Raw genomic sequence first — 23,317 nt, forward strand, 5'->3', positions numbered from 1 at the left:
GTCTGAGTCTTTACTTAAGAAGCTCCCAACTCCTGCATTCCCAAGATGGTCCTTTGGAAACTGGGAGGAAACACGGCTCCCCCTCCAGCAGGCCATGGACCCTGAGAGAGAAGACACGAAGAAGGGCTCCTGGTGGCTAACTGGGCTCAACTTTAAAAAATAAAATAAAATAAAATAAAAAACAGCCTAGCAGCCATTTCTGCACAGGCGCCTCTCACACACACTGCACAAAAGGGAGCAGCCTGAGCTGAACTGCCTGCCTGCACTGTTTCTGCCCGCTGAGCAGTCCTTATAAAGCAGTTCCTGGGATCCTATCTTAACCAATAGGACTGAGGCTTTCCCCATCCAATTGGACACACACAATTCTGACCAATCAGAGCAGTTCTATTCTGACTAATCAGGACAGTGCCTTTGGACCAATCAATCTGTGAGATTTTTGAGTCCACATTTGCATGCAGACAGACCAATCAGGGACCAGGAGTGGGACTTCTGTCCGTATAAGTCAGTTACCCTCTGGCTCAGGAGTGCACTTTCCCTTTCCACCAAAGACTGAAAACTGTCTCCCTGGCTGGGCTGACACAGGAAGATGCCTCACTGGGCAGGGCAGAGCAGCACCCGCCAGAGCAGACAGGCATGGCCCGGAGCCGAGGGGCCAGGCCCTAGGGCCGCCTCACTGCTGTGCTGTTGTCCCTGCTGTGTCACACTGGGTAGCTGTTTTACACTGAAAAGTTTCCTTCTTCACCACACCCCAAATTGGCGTTGAATTGGCACCAATGGCCATAGGTTGGCAAGGCTACCCCCTTGTGTGGTGATTATCCCTACCTACCTCCTTCCTAATCCCAAGGATTCAGAGAAGCCAGGAATGCACACTATGGGTCTCTGAGGCCCATGGATCTCCAGTGCTTGGCTCACCGGAGAGCTAAATGGCACAGATGTGCAAAGCAGATGTAAACTGTCTTAGCCAAAGTCACAGGACAGATCGGCAGTCGAGTTTATTCCAGAACTTTGACTTCACAGTCCATTGATTTCTGAGCCACATGGCCCAGACCAAACAAAGGCTCTGACCTCACCCGGTGACATCTGCATTCCTCTCCAATCCCCACCAAATGGGAACTGCCACCCAGCACGGAGCACCCGTGCCACCCTCCTCTCGGCAGCGGCATCCGCACTTCCACATGGGGAGCAGATGCACTTGAAATAACTCTTAAACACATCCCTGCAGTGTGGCTATAAACACAGGAAGCGGCAGCTGCCGGCTGCAGTAACGTCTGCTTGCCAGTCAGGGTGCTCAGCTGTGTGTGTGAATTACAAGCTGTGATCCAGGCATGAAAATAAACCAGCGAGGCAGCAACTGAGGCAGCAACCGACCGTGGGTCTGATGCAAAGGCCTTTGGATCCGAAAAACTAGGGCTAGAAACCCAGCTCTGCCACTTACGTATGATGCACACCCTTGTGAGCCTCTACTTCCTCACGGTACAACGTGTCTGTTCATGCTAGCTGCACAGGTTCTCAGGGAAGAGTGGGTGGCATCGTCTTTGTAAGCGGTACCATTGTGGCTTAATCTCGTTACGCATGGCAGGAGCAGAGCTGCCGGAAGGCCAAGTACAGGGGCGACCCTCTGTGTAGCTTTGCCAGGAGCTGCAGCACCACTCCCCAGGGACTGGACGGGGAAGACGGACGCAGGCCCAGTAACGTCTGGGTGGCAGAGGGAAAACACCGGCCTGTCAGTCACACCTGGAAGCAGGTCACTGGCCAGAGTAGGTGTGGCCACTGCGAGTGCGGGAAGATTTAAGATGCTTAATCTCCTCAGCAAAGGAGTTCGCTGTCCTTTCTCTTGGGACTCTGATGCCGGGGGTGGGCTCCCGCGCCTGCATCTGTCCACACGGCCACAGCCCTGTGGCCCCACACAATGGACTGATGGACGCAACTGGCCTGATGCTAGATGGACCAGTGCGATAGGGAATGGAAGCTCTGGACACGGGCTTGGCTTCTAGCTCTACTGAGTCCCCGGCTGCACCTCTTCCAGGACTGGACTCAGGGAGATGGGACTTTGCAACCCCAAGGATGCAATTCCACACAAATAAAAATCACTCATCCTTCCATGCAAATCTCAGAAAACTCTTTTCCTTGAGATATCGTAAGAATCTGACCCCCACCATCCGGCAGGGAGGGATCCCTCACTTCCCCAATAACGTGCGGTACTGAGGCTGGTGACTGGCACATAAAAGATTATTAAAATGGCATTTCCGGCTCCATATCGGACGTAATAGGAGGCAGACACCATTCTTTATTCACATGTGTTACTTTTAATCCAGCAGAGTGCAGGCCCAATCAATGTGTTGGGAGAAAAGGCCCTGTTAGCTGGAGATGAGTGGAGGCGGGGTGGGGGGTGGGGTGGGGGGCGGGGGTGGCACCTGAGCCTTGGAGACAGCTCTGCAGTGGCACTCCGGCACTGGCGGCACTCCAGCAGCAAGCTGAGAAAAGCTGAAGAAACAGGATAGTACTTCCTCCTCCATCACAATCTTCTTCTTTTCTTTTAAAGAACACTCCCTCTGTAGGAAAGCAATTCCAGAGCAAAGAGGACAAACGGGGAACTGGACTTGGATTCTTCAGCTGAAAGTGTTGCAATATGCATACTCCTCATTATCAGGAATTACAGTGACAACAGAAAGAACACCAGCCCTTCCGGAATTTTCTATTTTAGGAGTTACACTCAGGCTATTCCTCTTCCTGCTGAACACGTCAGCATCCGAAGTATAGTATAAACTCAGCACCTTCCTCATTCCCCTTCTCCTTAGCTGGACGGTGGCTTCCTTCTCAGGTGCTGTCCTGCCCTGGCTGCGGATGCTGTTGGTGCCGCCTTCGCCGCAGCTCGCTCTGCGCTGCTTCTCCAGCTGCCACCACTCCTCCGGGCCCAATGCTGTTACCGCCACGGCCACCACCGGTCCAGAGCCCAGCAATGGCTGGTCCCCATCTGGGAGGCTGGCCCATGAGTGAATGCTCAAGGTCCAACCCTTTGAGGCCCCTGCTCACCCCTCAGCTCAGCTCTGCACATCCCATCAATCTTGTGTGGGACAATCCACTCCTAACCAGCCCTGGCGGTGTTACTCCCAGAGATGCCTGGGAACCAGGTGTTCAGGGAATCCCAGAGACTTGGCACCAGGACACTTTCAAACCAGCAGGTGGGAGGGGAGGGCCCACACCTGTGGGGTCACTCCAGCAGCCCTGCCTGCTTGGCTGTGGGACTGCAAGCGGCCTCTGCAGTCGCTATCTGCACACTCATGGTCGGGCTGGTTACTTGTACTATTTAGTAGCTTTGTGTGCATGTCCCTTCTGTAAGCTTCCATTTTTAAATCTTTTAAGTGGAAAAGCTTATCTGCTTCATGTTAGAGCAGCGGAGAGAGTCCTGTCTGTGAAAGCCCCGCCCCATGAGGGACACCTTCAGCGGCTTCTCCTCCCCGGCGCCCTGCGCCCGGCTGCCCGCTGACCGGCCCTGAGCCCGGCTGCCCGCTGACCGGCCCTGAGCCCGGCTGCCCGCTGACCGGCCCTGCGCCCGGCTGCCCGCTGACCGGCCCCGAGCCCGGCTGCCCGCTGACCGGCCCCGAGCCCGGCTGCCCGCTGACCGGCCCCGCGCCCGGCTGCCCGCTGACCGGCCCTGAGCCCGGCTGCCCGCTGACCGGCCCGGAGCTTCAGAGGACATTCAATCGCGACCAAGGGCAGGAAGCACGGCTCTGCAGGCAGAGTGCTCACTGGGCCAGGATTTCCAAATGTCGTTTTCTCCAGGAAACTGAAATCTGCGTCCCCAGCAATCAGAGCCACCACTGAAGTGTCCCCTGTCCACTAGCAACCCTCCAGCTGTGAGAGGAGAGAGCCGCCCTCCCTCCCCATATCATCAGCAGACTACACTGACGCCACCAGCTTCAGTCTGTTCCCCAAGAGCGTGGGAGCTCCTGTGGTCAGAGACGAGGTCTCACTCATATCTGTCCCTCACTTAGCACAAACCCTCGTGCCCGGCACAGACCCATGGCTTGGGAAAATCTGGTTGAATGAGTAGGATCTTTCTGCCCTGCCTGGGTTGCTTCCCTCCCTTAAGGTCCTCCTTAGACTTCACATTATTTAGCCTCACATTACCTGTTTCCCAGGCCAACTCAGCAAAGCAGTAGCTAGTTCGACAGGCTGCTTAAAATGAAAAGGAGATGTTTTTCTAAAAATTCAAATGAGAGTTCACCTGTTGGCCTCCACACCTTTCCAGCCAGTCGGCCAGCAAGCAGCAGCCATCTACATTTGCTCAGGTTCCCCAAGAGCCACTCCATGGGAAAGCCTTCCCCAGGGCTGGCCCACAGGCCATCTTGCTGGAGGGTGCTGCTGGCGTCCATCACTCTTCCTCCACTGGCCCGCCTCCCCCTCCACCTGCCTGAGAGCTGGCAGCCCAGCCATAAAAAGACAGCCACACTTACCACCTCCCTGCCAAGTCTTAAAGGTGAAGTAACACCAGAGGCCTGGAGGCCTGAAGCAGCTGAACAGCAAAAGGGTGTGGCTGCCTATTTAGCCCCACAGCTCTAAGCCTGTGATCGCACACTCATCTATATATATAAAAGGCGAGGTGACCGGCCATACTTATGTATGTCCGACCGTCCGACCAACCAACCAGCTGCAACAATAACTTGCCCCAGGCTGGTACATATGACAAGCAGTGGCAATCCTATATAATAAAAAAGAAACATATAAACTGACTGTCCCTTCGCTACGCTCACCAGCCAATCAGAAGTGAATATGCAAATTAACCTGACAAAGCTGGTGGATTAATTTGCATATGCAGGTGCAGGGCAGAGAGCAGAAGCAGGAGAGCCAGCAGCTTGGGGGGACGTGGCTCCCTCGGGCGCTCCCAGCATGGGGAGCACAAGGAATTCTGGGAATAGTAGTTCTGATGGCAGCCCCAGGACCAGAAGCGGAAGCCCAGAGCATGGGGAGCACCAGGAATGCTGGGAATCGTAGTTCTGGTGGCAGACGGATCTAGACACTAGAGCAAAGTGAGCCTGGAGCAAGTTACTGTTGCAGTGGGAGATGGAGGGAAAGCAAAGATGAGGGACATAAGTAAAATCAGAGTATCTAGGAAAAATTAAAGGGAAGATATCCTAAAACTTCCAGGAAATCTCCACCAATGAAGCAAAGAAAAAAAAAATGCCTCTATTATTCTGTGAGCAACAAACCAAACTGGGTTGGGGGTCTCAGACAATTCGCTCATATGATTGCAAAGACAGACAGAAACTCCTGGATTGGAGAGGGCTCCATTGAGGGCTCCCAGATTAGAGAGGGTACAAGTCAGGCTGAGGAACTCCTCCACCTGGCCCCCCACCCCATGCACGAATCTTCGTGCACTGGGCCCCTAGTTTAAAAATAAATGTTGACTCACGCATGCATGATACATATAAAGCTCTCTGATTGTTCTGATTCCAAGAATTGATTTGTCCCCATCTGACGCTGGCCTCCCATTTAAATTAATTCGAAGACAGTTTCCCATGATGCCAGCATTTGCAATGACTATTAATAGATCACAAGGACAAGCTCTAGACAGAGAAGGAATATTCCTACCTGAACCCATTTTCAGACATGGTCAGTTACATGTTGCTTTCTCTCAAGTTCAAAGAGCATGTGACATTAAAGTTAAAGTTGCAAATACTTGATCACAAGGGAAATTAGTCAAGTACTCTGAAAGTGTTTTTACTCTTAATGTGGTATACAGGGAGATATTAGAATAAGTTTAATCAATTTATCAGTCATTGTTTTTATCAGTGTTGTTTTTATATCATGTTTTTGTTGTTTTTATATCTTTTTTGTTGCTTTCATATCATGTCTTTGTTGTTGTTATATCATGTTGTTATTGTTTATTTATTAATCAATTTATATTATTTTCATATACATTTTACTAATTTTCTTTCATCTCTGACACTTCTATTACAGAAAAATGGCAAATAGCGATATTAAAATATTTATTCTTAATTAATTTCCTTTCAATGTGCACAAATCCGTGCACCAGGACACTAGTTGGAAGATAAGAACATCATACGTTCTCAATCTTGACACACAAAGTGCCGCCCGTCCGAGTGAGGTCTGAGATCTCCACAAGGCCGTCGTCAATCAGTGGATTTTCAAGACCTGCCTACAAACTGACCCGCCCCGCCCCCCCTGGGCCCCTTGCCGTCATCACCACACAGCGGCCGTGCCAGGGACTCTTTGCGATGAGGAGAACAGTTCTGGTACTTGTGAGGCCAGGCAGACGACAGGAGTGGCGTCATAGGATTCTGCACGAGGAAGAGAGGCCTTCCACATTCTCACCAGCTGCCCCCACTCTGTCCCTCCCAGAATGCACATCCAATCAACTGAACGCTGCTTAAATTATCCCTAAGCCCCAGGACTTAAAGAGGGTGGGCCAGAACTTAGAAGCCCACACTCGCCGAAGAGTTAGAAAGACGTGTACCCAGAGTGCCCTCTGTGCCCCACAGAATGCAGTTCTAACCCCTGTGATCACCCACCATGCCCACCACTTACGCACTTAAGAGTTATCTCTGGCCATGGCTGGTGTGGCTCAGTGGATAGAGCTAGGCCTGCAGACTGAAGGGTCCTGGGTCTGATTCTGGTCAAGGGCACATGCCTGGGTTGCAGGCTCGATCCCCAGTAGGGGGCGTTCAGGAGGCAGCCAATCAATAATTCTTCCTCATCATTGATATTTCTCTCTCCCTCTCCCTTTCTCTTTGAAATCAATAAAAAATATACATATATTTTTTAAAAAGTCATATCCATATTAACTACTTTACTAGTATATATGTATATATTATCTCATTTAATCATTATAACCATCCCTTGAGGCAGATACATTACCTTCATTTAACAGATGAGAAAACTGAATCTTAGAGTGTAGTAACTTGCCCAACATGGAATAGGAATCTGAATGTCCATCACTTTGACCACAAACTCTAGTCCCAGAAAAACCCCTATGCACCTACCCAAGGACCCCCGCACCCAGGCCACAGGAACAGGAGCACCGGCCTGTTTCCACGGGGGGTGAATCTGTCTGCACAGCAGGCGGAGGCGAGGAGAGCGGCTGGCAGCGACTTGCTGGTGACTAGCTCCTGAGCACAGTCCCGTGCCCGTCTGCTCATCATGTGGAGCAAGAGGGGCGGCACGTGCGTGAGCACACATGCTTTCAAAAAGGGCGAGACCACTGTCCCTCCAGACCCCATCACCAGACGGCCAGCCCCACCGCAGTTAGTTGAGGCCCAGTACCAGACGAAACCGAAGGACCAGTGAGATTGCCCGCTTGACCCCGGTTCTGTGCAATCTCAGGGACATCAAATCATTTCTTTGGACCTCACGTTTCTGTCCTCCTGCCATTCAAATTTTACTAAGCTACAGCTACACGTCAATACTGTGGTGCTGGTTAAGAACACAGATCCAAGAGCCAGCCTGGCTGGTTCTATCACTTACTAGTTATGTGCGTGGGCAATTTAAAAATCTCTGCGCCTCATATTTGCCCATATTAACCAAGGGGTTAATATCCAAAATATACAAAGAACTCATATAACTTTCCACTTAAAAAAAAAAGCAATCCAATTTAAAAAATGGACAAAGGACCTGAATAGACTCTTCTCAAAAGAGGACCTACAGATGCCAATAGGCCTATGAAAAGATGCTCAGCAGCACTAATGATAAGAGGATGCAAATGAAAGCCACCATGAGCGATCAGCTCACGCCTGTCAGAAAGGCTGTCGTCAATAAATCAACACACAGCAAGCGTGGTCAAGGACGTGGAGTAAAGGGAACCCTGGTGCACTGCTGGTGCGATTGCAGATTGGTGCAGCCACGATGGCCACTGTGGAAAACAGTATGGTGTTCCCTGGAAAAAATTAAAAATAGAATTGCCTTATGACCCAGCGATTCCACTTCTAAAGTCATCGGAAGAAATCCAAAACACTAATCTGAAAAGATATGTGCATCTCTACGGTCACTGCAGCCTTATTTACAATAACCAAGATATGAAAGTAACTTAAGTGCTCATCAATACACGGGTGGATAAGAACATGTGGTACATCTATACAATGGAATACTACTCAGCTGTAAAAAAAAGAATAAAATCTTACCATTTGTGACAACATAGATAGACCTGGAGGATATTATGCTAAGTGAAGTAAGTACTAGAGAGAAAGATAAATGCCAAATGATTTCACTTATATGTGGAATCTAAAAAACAAAAAAAGGAATAAATGAACAAACAAAACAAAAACAAACTCACAGATACAGAGAACAAATCCCAGATGGGAGGTGACTGAGCAGCAGGGTGAAATAAATAAATAGATTAAGAATTACCAATTGGCAGCTACAAAATGGGCAGGGAATGTAAAGTACAGCATAGGGAATATAGTCAATAATATTGCAATCTACATATGGTGTCAAGTGGGCATTAAACTTACCAGGGGGTCACCTAGTAAGTTATATAAATGTCTAATTACTGTGCCAATGAAAAGCTAACCACTGTACTGGAACTAATAAAATACTGAATGTCAACTGTGACTAAAAACTTGTTTAATCTGTGCCTGTTTTTTCATCTTAAATGGGAATAATGATAGTTCCCATCTCATAAACTTGTTTTGGGAATGCACAAAATAATGCACATGTCAAGTGTTCAAAATATTTTCTGGCACACAGTAGGCACTCAAGAAAAGCTAGCTTTGAATACTCGGTGTTTGGTCTAGGAATAGTGAGGGTGATGAGTTAGAATGGGAAATGCAAATGAGGAACACCTTGTCAACCTCTCTTCTGTGAGAAATACCATGAACTAAGGGAAATGCAGAGTGAGTGCTCACACACACACACACACACACACACACACACACACACACACACCTCACCTCTTTTTTTATAAAAGCTACTTGCTGTTCTGTGTAGACAAAAAATGGCTCCCCAAAGATGCCCACATCCTAAGCCTTATGAATGGGTTCCCTTACACAGCAACACGGACTTTGCAGACCGATTAAGCTAAGAGCCTTGAGCTGAAGAGGGGCCACCAGAAAGATTAGAACAAGGGAGAGAAAGAGCAGGATTCCGAGGCAGAGAGGAGGGGCATGAGATGACGGAAGCGGAGGTCTGCATGAGGCATCTGAAGGTGGAAGAGGTGCCACCAGCCGAGGGGACCGGCTCCAGAGCCGGGAAGGAAGGAGACTCGCTCCCACGGCCTCATGACGATGACAGCTCCAGTGACATCTTCATTTTTGCCCATTTTACCCACTTTGGACCGCGGAGCTCCAAGCCGTGAGCTAAATTGGGCTGTTTTGTCACTGAGTTTGTTACAGCAGCAACAGGAACTGCTGCGTGGCTTTGGCTACATGTGTGAGGTCCCACTTGCTAAGTCACTATGACTCACATCCCTACTTTCCAAGAGTGAAATAAAAATTTAAACTTCCAGAAGGAAGTGTTCACTTTGATGGAACTGGCCCCTTTCTTAAAGGGCTCCTCACCACCCTCACTGCGACGGAATTCTCCGGAGCCATGGGCTGGCTCCACACGGCACAGAACCCAAGTGTTCGCAGACTTTCTGGAAGAGCCTCGAAGTACCATGACCCCACGTTCATGACAAACACCAGTATCGCTCTATGTGTGCACGGCTTTTTGTGGTTTTGTTATTTTATAATCATTGCCTCATTTTGATTCACTCAACCTATAGAAATAACTTGCCCAAAACCACATCCTCAGAAAGTGACAGATGCAGAATTTGAACCCAGTCTTTTATCTCTAAAGCCAATGCCAATCTTCTTTGCCCCACATCAGAACATAACTTCTGTCCTTACCTTCCTGGGTGGGTGACAGACGACCCTGGATGCTTCCCAACACCTGCTCTGCTGCTGGTGTGAGACTTCCTCCCGCGCCAGCCCACCCTGCATCTCAGAGGCAACCTTTCCACCGCCTATCCACATGTCAGCTTCATCTTCTCTAGGCTGAGACATGAATAAATGGCAGGACAAGGGAGCAAAAGAGAAAGGAAGGACAAGAGACCAACTCATTCCTCCAGAAAACAGAGCCAAAACCTTGTTAGAAATTGATTTCTTGGAGGCAGAGTGGACTCGGGGAAGTAGCCTGATGTAGAGAAAAGAAGCTGTGGTCCGGGCTGGGGGTCAGGAGGCCCGAGCTCCACTTCCATCGACAGCGGCCGGTCCTGAAAAGTGACTCCACGCGCCCGTCTTGGTACTTACAGGGAACAGGAGGGCGTGGGGCGAGGTCAGCTCTCCTCCCCTCCCGCCACACATTTCTGAGATGCTATGTCTGTAAGCTTCTTCCAAGGAGGGATGCTCTACTTCAGCGGGTGCAGCTGAGTTATCCCAACACAGGGCAGAACCAAGTGAAACCCACCTTCCATCATACACGACTCTCAAGTCAGGAGCAAGTGATTACTGTTATGCAATTTCATAGTAGGAACAGCCTAAGAAGTGAGTGATTAACATTTCTTGCGAACCTAAACTTAAAACTGTACATTCTGTGTTGACATTTTCAGTGTCTACCAACTTTAGAATTCTATTCCCACCAGCACACACCTCTCATGGAAAGCACGGCTGCCCTTTCTTTGGGGTAAATGCATTTCCTCCCACCTTGACTCAGGTGCCCTAGTGCAAGGTCCTTTCCTTGTTTCCTCCTCCATCTCCCTCCCACTATCATTTCTTTCCACAGCACCCGCTACACCCATCATCTGTTCTTCTGTCACACTTCTACACTCACCTCCAGACTGCAAGTGAGTGTGGACAGACCCAGGTGTGCAAAACAACATTCAATAGCTTAGAAAACTGGGAAAGCCTTCCCTGACGGACCCGGAGCTGCTGCAGCCCCTCCTGAGTGCTGGTGTCTCACAGGCAGAGCCTAGGGCAGGGGTGGGCAAACTTTCTGACTCGAGGGCCACAATGGGCTCTTAAACTGGACCAGAGGGCCGGAACAAAAGCATGGATGGAGTGTTTGTGTGAACTAATATAAATTCAAAGTAAACATCATTACATAAAAGGATACGGTCTTTTTTTTCAATAGTTTTATTCATTTCAAACGGGCCGGATCCGGCTCGCGGGCCGTAGTTTGCCCACGGCTGGACTAGACCCTCCGTTTCCCTGAAGAGGTATTTCTGATGGAGGAGGTGGTGGCAAGGACTCACTGGGGGCAGGACATAGGAAATGGGCCCAGTGCCTGGCAGGCTGAGACCAGCATCTGTGACCAAACAGGGCAGGGACTGAGGGGTCTGTCAACGCTTCGCCCACAGCACTGAGCTCGCCGGCCGGCCGGCAGGAAGGACCAGGAAAGAGGAGGTCACTGCATGAAGGGTCAGTTCACCAAGGACAATCAGGGGACCTCACTATGGTTTCCAAGTTCCTTTGGGGGGAGGGTGGGGTGTATCCGTACTGAGGTAGAAAGAGGGGGCGGGTAAAATCTGTAAGTGGAATTTAGCAGGGGGGACTCTAAAGGGCAGGTGATTCTTACATCAGAGATTCAACGATCTGTCTATCCCCAGCCAGAGGGCGGTCAGCAGCCTCCATCTCAGGGAGCAGAGCCCAGCGTCCTGCAGGAGAGCTGGCCGAGCGCAGCGGCCCGCCCGGCACCCGGTGTCGGCCGGACACCAGAAACCCTCGGAGCGGCTACCGGATCGTTCCCAAGCAGCGATTCACTCACTTGGGAAATGCAAAGGAAAAGAAACGTTTTGTTGACCTGAATCTTTTTCATGAAGCTCTCTCCCTCCCTGTCTTCTCCCAGGCTCCCCCATTTGCTCTTTCCTGCCTCTCCAGCCGCTCCTCCTGCCGCCGTCCTCCATCCTCCACCCCAAACTTCTTCCCCTGGAAATTGGTTTCACTTCTTTTCTTCACACTCTGCCTGTTCATTACACCTGCCCTCACCTGTCTACCACCACCACTCCTTCCTGCATTTCTAGCCCGACTGCTCCTCTGAGCTCCACATCCTTATGTCCAATCGTTTCTTCATGTGTTTGTAGAACCTAATACGTCTCAAACCAAACCTGTCCTGATCCTCTAGCCCAGTGGTTCTCAACCTTGGCTGCACATTAGAATCACCTGGGAATCTTTTTAAAATCCTGATTTCTGGGCCTCATCCTCTGGAAATTCTGTTTCTTTGTTACTAATGTTGTGGCCCCAGGATTTTAGAAAGATTACCAGGTGATTCTAATGTGCAGCCAAGGTTGAGAACCACTGCCCTAACCCTTCCTCTAAAAGGGCCCTGTTGGCTTCCCCAAGAGGTTTGGCTCAGTGGATTGAGCGTCGGCCTGCGGACTGAAGGGTTCCAGGTTCGATTCCGTTCAAGGGCACATGCCTGGGTTGCAGGCTCGATCCCCAATAGGGGATATGCAGGAGGCAGCTGATTAATGGTTCTCTTTCATCATTGATGTTTCTATCGCTCTCTTCTTCTCCCTCTCCCTTCTCTAAAATCAATAAAAATAATATTTATAAAATAAAAAATAAAAGGGCCCTGTTGACTGTGTGTCCTCTCCAGGTTATTATCATCTCTGCCTTTCCACTTTCTCTAACTGTTCATCTTAAACTACCTTTCTGTTCCCCCACTATTCACGCCCAATAGCGTTCAAACACGTCTCTAGAATGGCTCTGTCATCTTAATCCAAGCCCTACCCACCTTTCACCTGGCCTGTTACAACCACCTTCTATGGGCTTCCATGCCTAGTTTCTCTGCTCCCTTCTGGTTTTTATACTGACTTCTGTAGGAAAAGTGCTTTAAAACGCACTCTCCATAATGTCGAGGCCCGACTCATTTCTCTGCTCTCATCTCTCACCATCCTCTTGTCTCCTTCCCACAACCCTCAGCTCCACGTGCTTCTCACATTGAACTCCGCGCTGTCCTCTCTGATCGAATGCCCTTCCGCCTGTGCCTAGAACATCTATTCATTGTCTGTCTTGACTGTCACCTTCTCTGCTTTCCTCAACCTTCTCCGGTTGCATGAATCATTTTTTTCCCGTGGTCCTACAGAGCTCCATTCAAACCTCTACGGCACTAATTGTATTGCATCGCTTTATGGTTTATGTTGTTCTCTCTTGTGGGAGGCTGAGCGCCTCTAGAGAAAGACAATCTTCACATCCCTAACGAGTTCCTAGCATGTGGTGGGGGCACCGAGTCAGTGTCCAATGGGAGAATGAATAACGTCCAATGTAAACCCAGGCCCAAGACGGCCAGGTGTGTGTGTGTGTGTGTGTGATAGCCAACATGTCTCCTTTGCTTTCTAAACCAGACCGCAGCACAGGACCGCAGGGACTCGCTGAGGCAGAGACGGGAGATCAGCAGAGTGATTCAAGAAGCCCGCGTTTAAACTGAAATCCGCCTCTATCTTAGCCTGAACTATCGCTGATCTTCCCAAGCTCCTGCCTCTTACACTATGAAGGGTATTTGCACTTGAAAATCTACCTCAGGTCTGCCTGGCTGTATTAGCCTCTTCATGTCCTCACATAGCTACTGAATCTGTCTTCTGTACCACATTTTATCATAAGTCTCTATCTTCAATACTAGCTTACAAGCAGCCCTGAGGACAGATACTACCCCTTATTATCTTTTTATCCCCACCTACTGAGAGAGGCTATACTAGTTGCCTGTAAATACACAGTGACTGCCTGTGCATCCTATCTAATAAAGAGGGAATATGCTAATTGACCCTCATGCCATCACAAATATGGCAGTGCCCACAGCCAATCAGGAGGGAATATGCTAATTGACTGTCACACCCTCAAAGATGGCGGCACCCACAGCCACAAGATGGCCAGCAGGGGAGGGAAGTTAGGGGCGACCAGGCCTGCAGGGGAGGGCAGTTGGGGGTGACCAGGCATGCAGGGGAGGGCAGTTGGGGGGGACCAGGACTGCAAGAGAGGGCAGTTAGGGGCGACCAGGCTGGCAGGGGAGGGCAGTTGGGGGTAACCAGGCCAGCAGGGGAGGGCAGTTGGGGGCAATCTGGCCGGCAGGGGAGCAGTTAGGTGTCGATCAGGCTGGCGGGGGAGTGGTTAGGGGGTGATCAGGCTGGCAGGCAGGCGAGCAGTTGGGAGCCAGCAGTCCCAGATTATGAGAGGGATGTCTGACTGCTGGCAGTCGGACATTACCCGAGGGGTCCCACATTGGAGAGGGTGCAGGCTGGGCTGAGGGACACGCCGCCCCCCCCCCCCCCAGTGCACAAATTTCATGCACCGGGCCTCTAGCTAAGAAAAACAGGTATCACCGGGAACTTGCCCTGGAGATAAGACAGATACAATGTTTTGCTTTGTGTTTCTTGTCTTGTTCTTTGAAGATTTCCATTGTCCAAAGAGAAAAGATCACTGTGGGTGGAGGTGGCTGAAGACCCCGGACCAGAACTCTGTCCCTTTGCAGGTAGCTAGTCACCATCCCGCCACCTCGCCTGCTCACTGGGTGAAGCTTACTTAGGCTGCAGGGAGAGGGATGAGAAGACAGGAGACAGGAGAGGGACCGGCAAGGAGACGAAGGGAAGCCAAATGTATTCTGGTTGCACTAGGCCTCCGGGTTGGGTAAACTCTGATGAGGCAAAGGAGGAGGGAGGGGGCAGGCTTCGGGCTGAGTGAGGGACACACACAGGTGCCCCGCAGGGGACCCAGTGGCCTGCGCAGCTCTTGGCAAACTTGTCTGTTTAAACAGACTGCACGCAGCAGCCACTGGCACAGGCTCTCCTCTCCAAGTGCTTCCTACCCAAGAGAAGAGAATAAACAGGCAGTGAGCGCATGCTCACAGTAAATATTTGTGAATGAGGCACAGGCAACTCGGAAGCAGGATTCTAAACAACGCTGCTGCCTGACTCTGGAGAAGGGTGACCCAGCAAAACCCGAGCGCATGGCTGCCTCTGGCCATCGGTGTTGTCAGCTCCTCTGAGGCTGTGCCAGGCTCCGCACTGGGGTGGGCTCGGGCCTGGGGGAGCTCCCTGCCGCTGCGTGTTAAGTACAAGAATGTTTCCAACGGGACAAAGGACCACAATGGGGACTGTTACGCAAACAGCTGGTGGCCCTGCTGAAGGGGGGCTGGCCCTTTAATTAAAAAGGTGCCCACAAGTACCCCCAGGAGCTGGATCCAGGCACTGAGCTCCTCCCATTTAACCAGCACTTCAGTCATAATTGCAAGGAAGACATTATGAACCGATGGGAAATTATACTAATGCCTCCCAGGGAAACCATTCCTGTAACTGCTGCCTCCTGTCTGACTCTTCCCATCTCTTTATTCTGAAATAGCAATGGTCTCGAAGAGTTTTCTTTAAAGGGATAAGAGAAGAGAATTTGACAATAAACCTCTAGGGAAAACAAAACCAAATAAAAACTAAAACAGAAAAGCCAGACACTCTGAAACAGAAACGTGCCGTATACCTGAAGCAGTGAAAATGCCTCTCCGCTGCCCCAAACACCTGTCCATGTCACCCCCACGGCACCCAACACGCAAGGCGCCGAGAGGTGGCGGCTGACGTCAGCCCTGCACTGCTGGGAGCACCCAGGCCGGGAAAGAGAGAGTGTGGGTCCAAACAGCCCCCCGCTGCGGGACAGGGGAGCAGAGCCGGGTGGGGACTTGCTTTCGTTGTGTCACCGCTGAGCAGCCTGAGGAGCGCGGCCAGCAGGACGGCTGGCTCCCGAGGGCCAGATCCTGAAACTGGACAACCTCTTCTGCTGCCAAGGATGGCAAAGAATTTAGGAGGATGCTGTGCACACTGTGGACAAAGAGGGGTCACACACTAAACCCGCCACGCCCAGGGCAGGCCTGTGTGCGGCCTTACAAACTCAGCGACCCACAGTAACGCCACAGGACAGTCTGAAACTAAAACTAAAAGCAGCTTATGGCGGATAGGCATGTCCTGGCCAGTATTTTTCACTCACAAAGGTCAGTCTTCACCTTATCTAAGCCTGTCTGTTGTCTATTTTGCATCTGCAATAACAGACCTGATGACATGCCTTTGGAATAAGTAAGTTCCTCCTTTCCCACCCTCCGAGCGCCACACTGCACCCGCGCAGAGACCACAGTCCCCCACCCCCCACCCCCGTTGTCATCATGTTCACTATTAACTCTCCGGACACCCACCTTGCAAAGGTGTGTGCAAACGTTTTACTTTCTATCCAATCCCAGAGCTCCCCCCACAACCTATCACCAGTGAACTTCATGTAACCCACTTAGGTCTTCCCTCTCATTCTGATGTACAGAATAAATGGTAAAACTGCCATTTTTAAGAGCATTTTCTCAATCTGCTGAGACCTTGCTTCCCCCGTGCAGAGGAGCCATTCGTAAGTGCTTTTCATTTTTTTCCTCTCCAGGGCTGGACTCCGATTCCATTTGAGACTAATAAGAAGACAACCATCTGGCCTTCCTTCCAACCCCAACCCAGGCTGTTCATCACCGTCAGCAGCATGGGCGGCACTGGCGCTGGCTCTGCCCGCCCGGGCCTGGCACCCTCGGGCACCTCCAGCGAGGGGCCTGGAGAACAGGGCTGGAGAAAGGTTGAAGTGCCTAGGGCACCACCAGCCACCCCTACCCGCACTACTTCCTGCCCACAGTTCAGTGAGTAGAGGGAGCTGTGAACGCGGAGGGTCATCCAGCTACGCAGGGAGCCGGCAGAATAAAACACCATCGGAGCGGCCACACCTGCCTCCTCACTGGGCTTTGCCAACGCCCGGCATTCCCCAACTGTTTGCGCGGAACAGCACCCTGAGCCTCACAACAATTCTCTGCATTGGACTATTATCGTCAGCGCTTTACAGACAGGGAAACTGAGTCTCAGTGGATTCAGCAGCTCGCCCAGGGTCACCCAGCTGCTAAGGGGCAGAACTGGGATTTGAACCCAAGCTGTGTCAATGGCCGCCACACATTTAGACTTCGGGGTATCGGCAGGTAATGGCAGGGTCTCTTCAGGTGTCGAGAAGAGGGCCGCCCTGACCCCACACACACCCCACATGCCTGCTGACAGCTCCCCCACTACTGCCACTGGCAGGAGCAGAGCTGGTGGCAGACACAGGATTTTCTAATTTTGTTGTCTCTCTGAAAAGACCCTCAGCTCTGAGAATTACTGGCCACTCAGTGAAAGGCAACTAGAGTTTGCGACACCAGAGGACACTATGAGACGCTCAATCTTCTGAAACTCATTTTTCTCATGGCATGAGCATGTCTGAGACTGGACAGTGGTTATGTGTCTAAATCTGCTTTGTAATCTCTAAGGGGCCTGAAAGCTAAGGCAGCATTAGGATGTAACAGGAAGTTTTCATAGGAGCTTGTACGAAGGTTATAATTATGTTCCTAGCACATTATCGTACATCAAGATCTACTCAGGAGTCACAGGAAACAAGCTACTGATGCAGCAATATCACGGCCGAGTCGCAAAAATATCAGAAAAGAAGCCAGGCAGGCCGGGGAGTACGCACGGCACCAGTCCCCTCACACAGACGCCTAGAAAATGCCCCTAATCTGGAGGGGCAGGAAGCGGGTCGTCGCCGCCCAGGGTGGGGTGCAGAGAGCCTGACAGCAAAGGGGCATGTTGGGCAGGTGCTGTGTCTGTGGTGCTGATTCCCTGTGTGTTCACAGATCAAAGCTGACCACCCCCTGAATAGGTTAACACAGCCCGTAAATGAGACCTGGATGAAGCTGGACAAGAACACAGGCCGAGGTGTTCCCTTTCGAACCTGTTTCCTTTGGGACCGGGGTCACTGGACTTACAGGTGTAGCCCAAGGCTGCCCGGCGGTGGTTCTCAACCTTCCTAATGCCGCGGCCCTTTCATACAGTTCCTCCTGTTGTGGTGACCCCCAACCATAAAATTATTTTCGTTGCTACTTCATAACTGTAATTTTGCTACTGTTATGAATCGTCATGTAAATATCTGATATGCAGGATGTATTTTCATTGTTACAAATTGAACATAATTAAAGCATAGCGATTAATCACAAAAACAATATGTAATTATAGATGTGTTTTCCGATGGTCTTAGGCGACCCCTGTGAAAGGGTTGTTCGACCCCCAAAGGGGCCGCGACCCACAGGTTGAGAACCGCTGCTGCCCGGAGACATGGCCTCAGGCTGGCTTTGTCCTCACTTACCAGAGCCTCTTCTCATCTTTTTTTTTTAACCCTCATCCGAGGGGATAATTTTCCATTGATTTTTTTTTTTTTTTTTTAGAGAGAGTGGAAGGACAGAAAGAGAGACATCAATTGATTGCCTCCCGCACGCACCCCACCAGGGCCTGCAACCAAGGTAGGTGCCCTTGACTGGAATTAAACCAACCCTTCAGTCCGTGGGCTGACACTCTATCCACTGAGTCAAACCGGTCACAGCTCAACTCGTCTTTAAAATGAGGCTCGAATCATGAGCTTCACCTCACAGGACGGCTGTACTGGTCAAGAGGGGTATTTGGTGAATGAGAGCAATTCTTCAACTGTAAAATAACACAAATGGAAGGGAGTGCTGTGGGCAGCCGGCCTTGGGTAGATTAGAGACTTCCTTGCCCTGCCCACCTGTCAGATCCCCTTGGCGCCTGTGGGCCAGGGTTTGTCTTCTCTTTCTACCCAGCACACCTGGGAAAGCAGCTCTAGCCCCATCCAGAATCCGCCACAATTCAGAAAGGCCGAGTTGACCAAGAATTCTCAGGGAATCCAGCCAATGTCAATTACCAGGTACGCTGGAGAGGCCACAGGCACTGGATATTTTCATTCATGGGCTCTCCAAGCTCCGCTCAACCGTGCAGCCAGCTTTGAGCTCCTCTTTCTTTGGGCAGGGGTGTAGCTAAGGCAGCTTCCTGTCCCGGGTAAAGCCGAAGGCACTTCTTCCAGCTCGCTCCTGCCGCTGTCTTACTCGGGCGCTAGGCGTCGTCCAAATACTCTCAGCAGGAGAAACAGCACCTGGGACCCCTTGCTGAGGATCTCAACCACCTCACACCCAATCCAACGTAATCATATCAGATCGTCCTTCTTGTGTCCAGATGATACTTTTAACTTCTCCAAGTCCTCTCCTGCCCTGATACCACTTTGTCTTTACAAAGCCTTGTGATTACACAGACAGGCACTGCGATGCCTGGTCAGGATCTTAATAAAAAGGTGTTAAACAGAAGACCTAAAAGCACCCAGTAGTCAGTCAGTCAGTCAGAAGCTGAAACTGGAAGGTCATCTGACCCCGGTCACAAGGTCCTTTTGCGAGATTATCTCTCTCAATCATTCGGAAACATGCTAAAGTCTTTGGCCACAGGCAGCCTCAAACCCCAACCAAGAAAAAAAAAAGGGCAGAGTTGTATCAGCCAGGACTCCTCTAATGCATTGTTCAGATGGCCTCACACTACAGAAGAGATAAGATAAAAAATAAGAGATGCTCTCCAGACACTGAGAGGTGAGCGGGGAGAGGACCCCTGAGTAGGGCTATGCCCGCAACTCTCCCAGAGTTCCTGGGCAGCCATCCTCTTCCTCAGGACTTTGCTCAGCACACACACTCTCTTCCCTTTCCTTCCCACCAACCTCGACCCACTCTTGACAAAACTGGACCTTTATTTTTAGAACTTTTGGAACAGAACAGAACTATTGGACATAGATAAAAAGGAAAGAAAAGGAAAGGGATGGGCTATTTTGATTCCTTGGAAGTTTCCTTCCTGAGACCTCCCTAGCACGTCCTTGCCTTCCACCTGCTTCCACACACACAGACACCACTCCTCGCCCTTCTCCGCATGCGGGAGTTTCCCCGGCACCATCTAGGTTGCGCTAAAAGGTCAGAAGGTGGGAGGGGAAGTCAGCACAGGTCCAAGGGCGTGAAGAGCGGAGAGCACAGCCGAGGTCACCCTGCGTGCTCAGGACTTCCTCCCTGTAGCTCAGACCAGCACTGAAGAAGCAGGTGCAGAGCAATCCTGTGCCCCTAGGAGGCCATGGGGTCCCGAGGAGGCACGTGACTTCTCCAAGACCACAGGCCACTCACGCTGGAGTGGGGCCTGGCTCCTGAGTTCTCCAGCAGCACCCGGACCCAGGGAGGCTCCCTGTGCGGCACAACACTCCACCCATAGAGCTGTCGGCACTGGCTGCCACTGCCCTCTCTTCCAAGGTATCAGTGGCACCCCTTACTCATGCCCCCCTGAGAGCTCACAGTAGTTAGCATTCACGGAGCACTTCCTATGTCCACTTCTGAACACTTTACCTGTCATTCATTCTATCGTCTTGGCCGCCCACACCTGTCCCAGACATCGGTGTCCTCCCTTCTTCCCTTCACAGCCAAGTCATCCCGATCCCAGGAGACCATCCCTGCTCCCTCCTGCTTCCCATGTCATCCTGCTCCTCCCTCCAGGCCTAAGGCCTAGAAAGGAGGCTTCTCAGAAGCTAAGCCTGACACCCTTGCTCTCTTTCTTCTCAACTGTCCAAAATAAAGTTAACAGTCTGCTCTCTGAAATCTCAGGTGGCCTGGGGAGTGGTCCCTTCTTACTGACCTGAGTTTTGTTAAGGAGAAGGCTGACCACATCGGCCTTTCTAGGGGGAAGCGGAAGAGATGCCAACCGAGGTAGGGAGTGGAACGAGGTCAGGGATGCCACGGGCTCCCTGCCCATGGAGGCATGTGTTCTGAAGGAGACAGAACACTCTCAGCTTTTCAGTAAAGAGAGGCAGTGCCAGTAGCGATAATAGTAGCTGTGAGGGGCTGAATGACCCAGGAAGGCCCTAAATATATTCACAGGTGTCTTTCTAGGAAAGAGACAGGGAGATCTGCCCGACAGAAGAGAAGGTAATGTGGCCATGGAGACAGAAACCAGAGTGATGCAGCCACAAGCCAAAGAATGCCAGCAGCCCCCAGGAGCTGGAAGAGGCAAGGAATGGATTGTCCCCAAGAGCCTCCTGATGGGGCACAGCCCTGCTGTCCCTTCATCTCCGCCTAGTGATGCTGATCGAGGGCCTCTGTCCTCCAGAACTATGAGAGAACACATGCATGTTGTTTGAAGACACCCAGTTTGTGGTAACTTGTTACAGAAGCCACAGAAATGAAGGCAGTAGCTGACATTTAATGGCTGCCCACTCTGTACCAGGCCTTTCACTAAGTATTTATCCACATTAACTCATTCTATCCTGGCTCTGGCCATGAGGCCTGTGCCGAAGGGCACACTGCCTGGGCTTGAATCCCCAATTCACTGCTCACTGCTGTGATGCCGTATGTAACCTCTCAAAACCCATTTCCCAACTCACGGAATGGACACATCGTTCCCTTTCTCGTCGGGTGGCTAAGAGGATAGAATGAATGACAGGTAGAGTGCTCAGAAGTGGACATAGGAAGTGCTCCGTGAATGCTAACTACTGTGAGCTCCCAGGGGGAGAGTGAGTAAAAATGAGACCATCACCCTAATGTCAGGACAAGGACATGCCTCCCGGACCCAGAACAGTAAAAAGATGTCCCTCTAAAGCCAGCTTGAATGGCAAACAGGCAGGTCTGAGTCGTTAAGGATTTCTTCCCCAGACCAAACAATGTGAGTCCTAACACTGGCCTCATTCCTTGCAGGGGACATGCCTCTGCCTGCTAACTCTGCGGCACTGTCCAGCAGACTCGGCCCCTCACCCATCCCTGAGGACAGCTCACCATCTCCAGCTTCCCACACCTTCTCCCTGCAACTCAGGCATCAGGACCCGGCGGTGCGTGGAAGCCGGCGGAAGAGAAACCCGGGTCCGTTCCCTGGCCTTCCCAGCCAGCGGGTGAAATGAAAAAGCAGGGTCCGCTTTGAGGTAGAGGTGACAGCAGGTTAGTAACGATAAGCAAGGCCTCCCAGAGGCCCGGGGCCCTTTCACTGCCTCTGCCTTCCTTCCCAATAAAGTTTGCCAACTCCCCCTGCAGGGGATGTAATTCGCAGACGCAGCGCCACAGGCTCCCAGGCAGTGTGTCCCCACCCGAGAGCTGCAGGCACCCCAGGGAGAAGGGCTCCTGGGCACGGTGCCAGCCCACAGTCGGGATGCCCAGCTCCAGAGACTCCTGCCGCCGCCTCCAAGGACCAGGCCTCTCGCCGGGCTGCAGGGCGGCCACCTGCGCGCTCGGCCCGGGCCAGCCCCGCCCTCCGGGGAGAGAGGACGAGGGAGGACCGCTCCCCTCCGTCCTCTCGGACACCCAGTCGGCGCTGCCGTCAACCACTGGCCGGAACCGAGAACCCAGGTCCCCCGGAGAACTCGAGAAACCGCTTCTCCTCGCTCCTTCCTCCCCATCAAGGAACGCAGCCCCGCCCGCGCCGCTCCTCCCACTCGGGGGAGACGGAACCGAGCGCCAGCCTCCAGCCCCGGCGCCTTCCGTCCCCCCGCCACCGGGGTCCCGGCCAGCCCGGCGCTCCGGTCCCGAGGGGCCTGACCCTCCACGGGCCCCGCCTCTGGGGACCCCGGGGAGCCCGCGAGATACCGGCTGCGCCCCGGGGCGGGGGCGGGCGCTGGGCAAGTACCAGGGACTCCCCTGCGTCCCGCGCCATCGGGCATCCCCTGCGCCGCCCCCCGCCCCCGCCCGCAGAGAGCGCGCCGGGCTCCCGGCCCCCGGCCCCCACGGGACACGGGAGGCGGGCGGGCGGGGGAGCCGAGCCGGAGCGAAGCCGAGGGCGGGGGAGCCGGGCTGCAGCCCGCACTTACGCGCGCGCCCGCGGGAAGCCCATGGACAGGAGCAGGTCCAGCGCGGATCCGTGCCTGACGGTGCCCGGCCGCTGCTGGCGGCTCCGGCGCGGGGCCACCTGGCCGTACAGCTCCTCCCTCGCGGCCATGCCGAGCGTCCGGCCGTGCTGGGCCCCGCTGCGCGGCCCGCCGTCGCTCGGGAGGCGCGAGCCCGACCGTCCGGAGGGCGGGGACCCGGGCCGGGCCGGGGCGGGGCGTCCGGGGCGGAGGGCGGGCGGGAGGCGGCGGCGCTCCGGGCTTCCTGGGGCGGCCACGGGGGCCCGAACTGCCGCAGCGCGGGCCGGGCGGCCGTCCGTCCTCGGCCTCCGGCGCCCCGCGCGCCGAGGCTGCTGCGCCCCCGCCCTGCGCCCCGCGGCGGCGGGGAGTCGCGGGGAGTAATTTCTGAATGGACCCGAGCGCCGCGCGTGGGCGCCCGCCCCGCCCGTCGGCCCGCCCTCCCTTAAAGCGGCCGCGCGCGGGGCGCTGGAGGCGGCGCCGGCGGGGCATCCCGGCTGCTGGGCGGGGGCTCCCACCGGGCCGGCTGCGGGCGCCTGAGCTTGGGGAAGTCGCTCCCAGCGCCCCGACCCTCTCCATGGCTTGCAATCGGGTCGACTGGGCCTCAGACACCACATCCAGCCAATGCAAAGTTCTAGACGGGGTTACAATGGAAACTGCGGGACTGATGGATG

General features: G+C 52.8%; 1 protein-coding gene across 1 annotated transcript in view; it reads right to left on the reverse strand.

The window, feature by feature from the left end:
- Positions 1 to 23,025, reverse strand: part of UBASH3B (ubiquitin associated and SH3 domain containing B) — a 144,756-nt gene extending 121,731 nt beyond the window's left edge. Inside the window, exon 1 of the mRNA XM_059676932.1 lies at positions 22,611 to 23,025. Coding sequence (XP_059532915.1) covers positions 22,611 to 22,738 — 128 coding nt within the window. The 5' untranslated portion in view covers positions 22,739 to 23,025. The remainder of the gene's footprint in view (positions 1 to 22,610) is intronic.
- Between the last annotated feature and the right edge of the window lie 292 nt (positions 23,026 to 23,317).

This window comes from Myotis daubentonii, chromosome 19 (assembly GCF_963259705.1).
Source record: "Myotis daubentonii chromosome 19, mMyoDau2.1, whole genome shotgun sequence".
NCBI classification, from domain to species: Eukaryota; Metazoa; Chordata; class Mammalia; order Chiroptera; family Vespertilionidae; genus Myotis; species Myotis daubentonii.